The 11,012-nt window shown below is 46.9% G+C and overlaps 1 protein-coding gene across 1 annotated transcript; it reads left to right on the forward strand.

Annotated features, from left to right (window-relative positions):
- The first annotated feature begins 2,902 nt into the window (after positions 1-2,902).
- On the forward strand, positions 2,903-10,978 carry TRIM45 (tripartite motif containing 45). The gene is made up of 5 exons (XM_023734874.1): positions 2,903-3,936; positions 5,598-6,331; positions 7,587-7,716; positions 8,345-8,459; positions 10,633-10,978. The coding sequence occupies exons 1-5, from the start codon at positions 3,446-3,448 to the stop codon at positions 10,849-10,851; spliced, it is 1,689 nt and encodes a 562-aa protein (XP_023590642.1). The 5' UTR covers positions 2,903-3,445; the 3' UTR covers positions 10,852-10,978.
- Positions 10,979-11,012: the final 34 nt, after the last annotated feature.

Raw genomic sequence — 11,012 nt, forward strand, 5'->3', positions numbered from 1 at the left:
GAATAAACAAATCTGTCTTGGAAGAAGTACAGCCAGAATGCTCCTTAGAAGCAAGGACGGCGGGACTTCGTCTCACATACTTTGGACATGTTGTCAGGAGGGACCAGTCCCTGGAGAAGGACATCATGCTTGGGTCAGCAAAAAAGAGGAAGACCCTCAATGAGATAGACTGATACAGTGGCTGCGACAATGGGCTCAAGCATAACAATGATTGTGAGGATGGTGCAGGGCCGGGCAGTGTTTCGTTCTGTTGTAAATAGAGTTGCTATGAGTCAGAACCGACTCGACAGTACCTAAAGACAACAACACTATGGGATACATATGTTCCTTTGGACTCTGGGGATAGGATTATGTGGGACAGATATGTCCCTCTGGATTCTGCAGCACCTTCTAGGTCCCTTGACAGGTGGATACAATGTATGGCACCTGAAAATGCAGTATTCACACAAACATGGAATCACTGCAAGAAACTCAAATTCCAAGAAATGCAACTTCCAGATAATGCAAAGGAACCCAGAAATATGCTTACAAGGGTTATCTTGCTGTACAAAAGCCAAAAGAGACAAAGGTTTTGCACAATCACACCTCCAGGATGCAACACCTCATACAGTACCCTGTAAAAACAGTAATTTGCCGCACATGCCCGTTTCTTTCATTTCAAATAGTTACACAGGTCCCTGCCTGCCGGCAGCATATACTGTCAGTGGAAAAGAAGCTTCCCAATAATCCCAAGAGGTGGAAAATGCAGATGAGTGCTATATGACCCACTGTTCATTTTAAGAAGCTGGGAAAGGAAAGAGTAGAGATGATTGAGGAAAAATCTTAGACATGGCATCGTAAGACTGAATTCAAGTCCCAGATGTATTACCTTGGACTGACCACAAGACCTCCTGGAGACTCAGTTTCCTCACCTGTGAAAAAGCACAATGCTTACTTCAGTGTTGTTAAAAATTAAATGAGGTAATACACATGTAAATTATAAAGCACTTCTTAAACAAGAGAAGCTTGGAACATCTACCACCAGAAATGTGATAGAGCATGAATAAGACATTAAGCAAAGCATCACCAAGCTGCTTTGCCAGTCGAGGTGAAGTTCAGAGCAAGAATATATAGCAAACCCAAGTCCCCACTGGTTTTGTTACTTTCTCCATCGCACTGGACTGGAGAAAGCAGATTCTGAATCAGACTAAATGTGGACAAGAACAAGAGGCTGAAGAAATATAGGTAAGGGCTCTTTTAAGACCTTTGTAGGTATTCTTACTTTTGGAAATTACACTTGATTTTTATATAAAAGTTAAAAGGCCTTTGACTTGTTGACATGTTATATTTTGGAAATGGCCCAACATCCTTTTTGTTTAGTTTTCTTTTCATATTTTATTGAACAAAATTTTTTTCAGATTTCACATTTTTAAAAGGTTAGGCTCAAGATACTGTGCCTATAGCATGAACTGGATAATGAAGACATCAATGGAACAGCTGACTCTTAGGTCAAATCAAGTGGGGGTGGGTCATGAACAAAGAAAGCAAGAGGATACCGTAAACCCACCAAACCTGTTGCTTTTGAGTCGATTCCAACTCATAGCGATTCTATAGGACAGAGCAGAACTGCCCCCCATAGGGTTTCCTTGGAGCAGCTGGTGGATTCAAACTCCCAACCTTTTGTTTAGCAGCCGAGCTCTTAACCTCTGTGCCACCAGGGCTCCTTTAACATACGAGAGACGCTTAAAGGAATGGAGATAATGAGAACAGGGGTAGGGTAAGGATCTAGGACGTTTCGGAATCTTGGAATCCCAGGTGTCGCAAATCTCCTATATGGCCCAATCAGTAAACTCCTGGTAAGGACATTTCAGGTAAGGGCACCAGATAGGTTTTTCCCAACTAGCTGGTGAGCCCACAAAGGGCTTTGACATCTTCCACTGACCCATTGTGACCAGTCAAGGGCAAATAGTAAGTCCTCCTTGACTGATAAAAACAGCGGGACAGACTTGCTCCATTTCTGTTATACATTAACTACACAATTCTGGATGACAAATATTTTTACCCCTCAGGTCTTCTCCACATTCTTCCCTCTCCTTCACCCTCCATGAGTGAAACAACCGCTTCTCAAGCCCCAGGGAATCGAGAGTAGATCTCCCCGGGGCTGGCAGGATGAAGCGCTCAATTCTAGACCTCGCTTCAACGTTCTCCGTAACTGGTCCCCAGAACCAGAGTCGGAAGTGCCCTTTATATCCAGAATATGCCAGGGAGTTAGCGAGTTGCCGGAGTTCTTGCAACTGGCATGCTAGACCTGAGGGATTCCTGGACTAAAATAAGCTCGGGGCGACAAAAAGGGAAGCTAGCAGCCTCAGACCAGCGCTGAAAAAAAAAAACTAGTGCTCTCGGTTCCTCAGGATCGAGGAAATCGCCACATCCTACAACTCCCAGCAAGCTCTGCGCCAAGAACCTTCCGGGCCAACTGACAGCGCCACCCACCAATGGGAGAGCCCACTTCTGGGCTCTGGGGACCAATCCCAGGATGTAAAGGAGGCCGCCCGTATGGCTACATCAGCGCGGCTTTTTAAATGATTCTGAGGCCTCTCTGGTCGCCACAGAGATAGAGAGCGGGTCAATCCCCGTAAAATGGTGACGCCGGCTATACTATGTCGCTGACTCCCAGCCTAGCTCTTTCCCTTTTCCTCCCGCCGCCCCCGCCTCCGGCCCTTCGCTTGGTCCCTCTCCTCCGCGGGAGGGGACTGGCGAAGATGTGAAATTTCCAAAGCTTATTAGCTTCGCTTTGTGTCACTCCGGAGGGAGGCGTGGTCCGGAGCGGCGAGGGCCGCCCCTCTCAGACGGTGATTGGACTCGCCTGAGTAGACCCGGGATGGGATTGGTGGGAAGAAGGGCAAGAACCGTCGGACACCTTGGGCCGTGGCGCGGACTGGACGAGGCAGCGCAGGAGCTTGCGGGGGTTCGCAGCGCCTTCGCACGCCGCGTGCCGTCTGCAGAGGGTCCTGTGGAGGGAAGCAGGGAGACCCCCTACCTCATCGATCGGGGGGCGGGGTGGCGCGGGGCGGCGCTTGCGTGTAGGGAGACCGGCCAGTGGGGGACTGGGGGGCGGGAAGGGTGGCAGTGGAGGGTGTGGGAGGTGTAGGGGTCAAGGAGTCGCTAGCAGGAATAGCTCCGGAGCTAGCCCTGGAAGCGCTTCAGGGGAGGACTTGGGGGGCAGAGGAGGACGTGGGCGTGTCTGGTATGGGATGCCATGGAAAGGAGGGGACCCTCTTGAGTAGATCTGTGCGTGGTTCCTTTGAGGAATCCTCTTCTCTTTTGCCCTTTTATTTGCCGACAAAAGAGTTCCCATGGTCTCTGTTCAAGTTCTGGAAACTTTTTTGGGTGGGCTTAATCACACACTGCTTCATTGTAGAACTGCCTAGGGCCTTTTCTAATATTGGGTACAAACGTGGGGAGTATGTCAGAAAACAGGAAGCAAACGCTGCTGGGGTTCGTCAGCAAACTCCCCAGTTGGACTGCACTTGGCAACTCAGGCAAGACTCACTGCCCTTTGTGCATGGGGCTTTTCAAAGCCCCCAGGCTCTTGCCTTGTTTGCACACGGTTTGCACAACGTGTCTGGAGCAGCTGGAACCCTTCTCAGTAGTGGATTTCCGAGGGGGAGACTCTGACACAAGCTCTGAGGGGTCAGTATTCCAGGAACTCAAGCCACGCAGTCCTCGCCCGCAGATCGGCATCCTCTGTCCAGTATGTGATGCTCAGGTGGACCTGCCCGTGGGTGGAGTGAAGGCTTTAACCGTAGACCACCTGGCCATGAATGATGTTTTGCTGGAGAGTCTGCGTGGGGAAGGCCAGGGCCTGGTGTGTGACCTGTGCAGCGACCGGGAGGTGGAGAAGAGGTGTCAGACCTGCAAAGCCAATCTCTGCCACTTCTGCTGCCAGGCTCATAGGTAAAGATTGGATACCCCAGCTGGTGTGGCTAAGAGAGGAGTACAAAGAGGTGTGAAGACAGAGAAATCCGTTGGTGAGCGGATGGAAAGGACAGCTTTCTTAATAGCACTCAAGGTCAAGGAGCAATATAAGATGTTCAATACTCTAGAACAGTAGTTAACCCCTGAAGTCAAAGATATATAATACCTGTAGTAATCACAGTAACCGACTTTTGCATAGTCTACAAAGCACATTCACAGTTTCCTTCAATCATCAATCACTTGTGTAATGAATAATTGCAATAGGTGCTGGAGATAAGAGAAAGAATATAATAGCATAGCCCCTGCTCTCAATCTCATTGGAGCCTTGCAACTCTAAGGAAAAGCAGGCACTGTTTTCATCCCCAGTTGTTAATTGAGGAAACAAGCTCAACAATGATAGCTGATTTACCAGTGTCCCACAGCTGGTAAATAAGTATCTAACAGAACTCAGTTCTAAATCCAGATCTCCTGACTGCATTCTGTGCTCTTTCTACAAATCCGTGCTGCCTTTCCAGTATAGGTGCTGATTGGCTTGGCCCTACCTCAGCCTTTGCTTTGTACCACAGAGTTACCCTGGAGCTTGGTGAGGTGGTCTGGGCGGTGCTAATCGGGGTGTAGGTTATCTCTTTCATGGCATTTGGTGAACAGTTTTGTCACGTGGTGCATTTTCTGTTCCTTTTCACCTACCCCACCCCTGGACATCAGAATATAAAATGGCCAAGGTTTTAGGATTACCCTAAAATTATTTTTAAATTCTGTTTCCATTTGTTTTCTGGCTCTACCAACAGAACCAGTTAGTAGTCATCAGTCTGTCTTTTCTGTTTTTAACTTGTAATTATGCGATAGTCCCTATGGCTGTCTTGCTGCCAGGTAAACAGCTGACCCTACTTTCTGTGCAGCCACAACAGGCATATAAGCTTCAAGTTGATATACTGCTAAAGGGGGAACACTAAGCAGTCACTGTGATTTTCTAGGGATTTCCTGGAATCTCTAGAGGACTACAGAGAAGGGGAATTAAAGGAGCGCTTTGATTCTACTGACCATTGTTCTCACGCTCTGATAATGCTGATGTTCTGATAATGCTGATGCACCTTACCGAGGGAAATTCTAGCCTGTTGCTTTAGGTGATGTAGGTGCTGGTCAAAGGAAATGCCTTAGAAAGTCTAGATGAAGACTGGATGAGCCTTTTTGTCAGGGCCAGCTGCATTTTAATTCCCTGGAGTTTAGTGCTGTGCCATCTGGCACAGTTTCTGTCTCTTGGTGCTGGGCTTCCACTGTGCGCTCACTGCTAGCTTGCTGTAGGAGCAGGCTGTGGCGCCTGTCTAAACTTGTCATATTAACTCTTCGGGGAAGTTCCAGGATGCAGTCTTAGCACTGCAACCTTTTACAAAGTCTTGTCCCAAGCCCTGGTCTACTCTCATGTTATTCTATATAACAACGCTTTCAGCTAGGTATTATCCCCATTGTACAGACACGGACCCAGAATTAGAGAAGATCATGAGGTTAGTAAGAGGTTAGACCAAGGATCTGAACCAAATTTGTTTGGCTTCAGATCCCATGCTCTTAAAACCTCTTTACTAAACTGTTTGCCAACTAGAGTTGGTCCCTAATTTCCTATTCCTGACTCTGTTTGCCCCTAGGCGGCAGAAGAAGACGACTTACCATACCATGGTGGACCTCAAAGACTTGAAAGGCTACAGGCGGATTGGGAAACCCATCTTGTGTCCCACTCACCCTGCGGAGGAGCTGAAGCTGTTCTGTGAGCTCTGCGATCGGCCTGTGTGCCGGGACTGCGTGGTGGGTGAGCACCGGGAGCACCCTTATGACTTTACCAGCAACGTCATCCACAAGCACGGGAACTCCATGCGGGAGCTCCTCAAAGGCACCCAGCCCCATGTGGAGGCCCTGGAGGAAGCCCTGACTCAGATCAAAGGGCTGAACAGTGCCCTCCAGGAGCGAGTGGAGACTGTGGCTGCGGATGTCCGAACCTTCTCTGAGGGCTACATCAAGGCCATTGAGGAGCATCGGGACAAGCTGCTGAAGCAGCTGGATGACATTCGGATTCAGAAGGAAAACTCCCTGCAGCTGCAGAAGGCACAGCTGGAGCAGCTGCTGGCCGACATGCGGACCGGAGTGGAGTTCACCGAGCACTTGCTGACCAGCGGCTCAGACTTGGAGATCCTCATCACCAAGGGGGTGGTAGTAGAACGACTCACAAAGCTGAACAAAGTTGAATATAGTGCCCGTCCTGGAGTAAACGATAAGATATGCTTCTCTCCTCAGGAGAAAGCCGGCCGGTGCCATGGCTATGAAGTTTTTGGGGCCATCAATACCAAAGAGGTCGATCCTGCCAAGTGTGTCCTTCAAGGAGAAGGTAGGAAGGCATTTTTTGGGGGCACTGAGAGGGTAGTGGACAGGAACATGGTATTTAAAGATTTGTGGCTTATGGGCCTTCATTCAGCTAGGCAGACCTCCCCTACTGACCATTTTGCCAAGGGAGAGAGACGTATTGATCCAAAGGACAGTAAGCTTTCCCTTGTACTTTTCCTTCTAATTTGCTCTGGTCAGGAATTGGAGGGGTACTGCTGATATCCACTACTAAGGTGAGGCTTGATCCTTTTCCAGTTGAGAAAAGTAGTATCTACCAAGGTACTCAAGGATCATGCTTTATTTCTATCAGATGACAGAACAGAGATGGTGCCCAAAGGGCAGGACCAAATCCTGCCTGTTTAGAGAGGAGCATGGCAGGTCCCAGAGTGCTGGGATCAAGTTCTGAATAAACCATTTATGCCACTGGCAGTTAGGAAAAGGGATATGGTAGACATTTCACTGAGTAGGGGGAAAAATTATTTCTCTTGACCACAGTGTTCGTTTCCTAAAGGAAACATGTTAATCAAGCATTTCATAGATCAGTCCAGACAGGAGGATTGTATCCTAGAGTCGTCCTGACTCTGGCACCAGAATTCGTAACTGTTTGAAGGTCATAGATCCCTTTGAGAATGGTCTCTCCCCACGAAACACCCAGTAACTTGGGCATACAATCTCAAGAGCTTCTTAGTCCCTTCAGAAGCCCCTCAGTGGACCTCCTACTGGTTCCTGAACCATATGTAGGTTAAGAAAACCTGAATTTTTTCATCTGAATGTTGGCCTACGGGCTGAGGCTATAGGCTATCCCCCCAGCACCTTGGCATGAGCTACCTAGTTCTGGAAGATCTCACAAGAACAGTCCAAGCTGGTCAGCTGTACCCCCTGCCTAATCCAGCAGGATCTGGAACTCAGGGTAGTTTTGGGGTTACCATCCTCTCTTATGAGGTCTAGAGCCTTTCTTCTCTGAATAATTAGGTCAATCCTGAGTATTTTCAAAGCTTCTTAAATGAAGGTCAGGATCCTATGTGACCCAGGAGCAGCTACTGGCAGAAAGATAACCAAGCTCAACCAGCAGAGACTCCCAAGAGGTGCAGTCTGGGAGAAAAAACAGGAAGAGAAGAGAAAAGGAGAGGGGCAGCTACAGTGAACAGGAAGCACAAACTTTTTGTTCTGAAGAGAAAAAGAAAGATAGTGTCTAACTTTGAGATGTAGGCACTGCAACTTGCCTTCGAGGTGAATATTGAGTGTTTAATCTTTTGCAGATCTCCACAGAGCCCGGGAGAAACAGACAGCCTCGTTCACCCTGCTTTGTAAGGATGCAGCAGGAGAGAGCATGGGCAGGGGAGGAGACAACATTCAAGTTGCTGTGGTCCCTAAAGATAAGAAAGACTGGTTTGTATTATACAATTATGTGTCATGGTTAATAAGCAGTGATGAAACTAAAAACTTGAGGTCCCTTGCAGTTTTGGAGATGTATCTGCAGTAGTTACATCTTACTTCCCTGTGATGCTATTAAAACATATGACATAACCAATTGGATCAGATGTGTTTTGTTTTGTGGGTTTTATACCTATATTCAGTTTCCTCTCAAAAGTATTATCTTCCCCTTAGATTGTCTTTATTCCCAGCTTTGAATAGACTGAAAAATCTATGTTAGACTGAATGATGCCCTTCTCAAATTCAACCCCACTTTGCTACTAGATGGGGCTGGGAACATATTTATATTTCTCTGGAATTGGAGTAGGAAAGAGGGAAGACAAAGAGCCTGGGATGCAACAGAAGCCCCTTGAAAAGAACACAATACATTTTCAGAGAATTCATCTGAATATCAGATTAAGATTTATTTTGCTTACCTACCCAGGTGAAGGCAACTCTTGAGGCAAATGGGAGTGGCATCCTGCTTGGGGGACATTTAAAATTAATAGTGAATGGAATGGTGTAGAGTTTACATCCTAAAATAACAGGCAACTGAAGCAGGCTTGTGAGAGTAAATGCTTTTTTAATTCTTTTCTCCATCCAGTCCAGTCAGAACGATTGTCCAAGATAACAGGGATGGGACATACTCTGTCTCCTATACACCCAAGGAACCTGGGATCTATTCTGTGTGGGTCTGTGTCAAAGAGCAGCATGTACAGGTGAGTAAGATCTGTGCCCATGCTTCTCTGAGTTTCTTTTCACACTGCTCTCCCTCCCACCCACCACCCCCCTGCCCTGGATTCTGTCTTCTCAGAAGGTGTAGACATTTCTCATAGGATCAGCTATAAGGAGGGACTGATTAGGAGTCTCTTCTTCTTCCTTATTTCTCGTCACTTTAGCAATGGTCCCCATTTTGCTACCCTCATTCTTACTAGAGAATGCAGGTGACTATAAGAACTCTCCCTGTTTTGGAGCACTGGCGGTACAGTGGTTAAGAGTTTGGCTGCTAACCAAAAGGTCAGCAGCTCGAATCCACCAGCCACTCTTCGGAAACCCTATGGGGCAGTTTTACTCTGTGCTATAGGGTCGCTATGAGTTTTATGGTTTATCCCTGTTTTACCTTCTGGCAGTCATGCCTTGTATTTTACCACTCTCCTAGTCAGTTTATTGGAATTCTTAAGTTTAGGAAGACGCTTTGATCACATGAGGCAGACTACCAGCAGACAAACATACATGATCAAGAAATATAATCTAGCTCAGGATTTCCCAGCTTTGTTCAGACCAAGACCAAACGTGGGAACACAATTGGGAGGGTTCTGACCCCTCCTCTCAGCTGACCAGTCATCTATCCATCTGCCCATGTGATTCCCTACTCTGTTTTATATATATGCTTACATGTTACCATGGTTACTATACCACCTCCACTAAACAGGTATAATACTTTCTGGTTTAGAGATTATGGATTTTTAAAAATTGGGTAATAACATGTTTGGCAGAATTTCTCTCCTGACATTCCAGTAGTCAGAGGTTTCCCTCAACACTGATAGGGACAGTGAAATCCCACACAGCGTCATGATATGTTAGGCTTGTGATCTGTGCACTAGGAAGATTCAAATCCAGTAGCCACTTACTGCTTACCTAATTAAATATGCCAGGAACAGGTTAGGTAATTCTGCAGACATTATTTCACTTTTCCTTATAGCCACTCCGCGGCATGGGGGTCATCGTCTGCATTTTATCAACTAGGCTGAGAGACCAAAACTTGCTGCGAGTCACAGACTGGAATTTGAACCGATTTCTTTGAACTCCAAGATGTTTTTAAAATGGATTGTAAACTCTTTTAAAGGAAGGGAAACTTAACATTTGGAAGACGTCTAAGCTGCCAGACTCTCTAATTTGCACTTTCTCAGATAATGTTCTCACACAGGGGTAGGCACGTGGCAACACTCATTAAATACCGTTTACCATAGGATAGGAACTGGGGAATGAAAGTAACCCTTGAAGAAAGCAGGCGGCAATTACTAATTTGAGAATTACTAGCCACATACACCTTCCTCCCTTCCATATGTCTGCACAGCCCCAAAATCAGTGGGTGGGTAAACAGACGTGTCCAGGATGGAGGGTGGAAAGAAAAGGGCTAGCTTCGTATTTGAGGAGAGGAGGCATGTGGCTCAGAAATTAGAGAAAGGGCTACAAAATGTCCTAGTGGTCATAGCACTTGACTAACTACCTCTGAGATTCCTCGAAAATTGAGGAGATAGCAGTCAGTCACATACAAATTGGGATTACTAATGTATCAGCCTACTAGCTGCTTCTGTAAAGAATACAGCCTTAGAAACCCTATGGGGCAGTTGTGCTCTGTCCTGTAGGGTGGCTATGAGTTGGAAGCAACTCGGCAGCACACGACAACAACAGTGTATCAAGTATCTACATGGCTTCCACTCCATGCAAGGACAGAATGAGACAGAATCCGTCAGGAAGATGCTTAAGCTGATTGTGGTCTGGGCCTCTGCTTTTTCTTCCCGTTTGCTGGAACAAGCCCCAGCTAAAACAGGTGTCATGACAATGGAGCTGCTCTGTGGGACTCTAGCAGTGCCCATATGGTTCAGCCACATGGGGAAGATCAGCACCTACATTAAGTACTTAGCATCTGTGGTGAAAAGCATGCTAAAGGGCAGCACAGACTCCTTGATTATTTCACTTCATTTGTATCTGCCCCTACCCACCTGAGCACAGGGTTAGTTGTGGTCCCCTAGTCTCTCTACCTCTAGTGCTGTCCTTGTCCCTCCAAGAGCAGACCCTGTGACTTACACTTCGTTTAGCACACAGTGATGCTCAGCACATCCCTATTGACTCATAAGGTGATGTTCTTTGCTCTTCTGAACACTGAAGGGCTCACCATTCACTGTGACCGTGAGAAAGAAGAGCCGCTCACACCACGGGGTATTTCACTGCTGCACATTCTGCTCCAGTGGAGGCCAGAAGACTGCTCGCTGTGCTTGTGGAGGCACGATGCCAGGTAAGGAGGGCAAGCCACATACTCTGGGCCTGTCCCCCTGCAGTGGGAATCCAGTGACAGCCCTTCCACTACCACACAGCCACTGGGTTTAGGACACTCGGACTTAGGCGTTGTTTCTAGGAAATAGAATCTGTGTATATAACACTGTTCTAAAAGTTTCGTTTAAAGCTTATTTATTTTGAAAATTGAAATAACAAGCTTAAGTGTTCTGCGTTTTTTAGCTTTAATATAATTCACTAATCCTATGAGCCCT

This window comes from Trichechus manatus, unplaced genomic scaffold (genome assembly GCF_000243295.1).
Source record: "Trichechus manatus latirostris isolate Lorelei unplaced genomic scaffold, TriManLat1.0 scaffold00073, whole genome shotgun sequence".
In the NCBI taxonomy this organism is placed as follows: domain Eukaryota; kingdom Metazoa; phylum Chordata; class Mammalia; order Sirenia; family Trichechidae; genus Trichechus; species Trichechus manatus.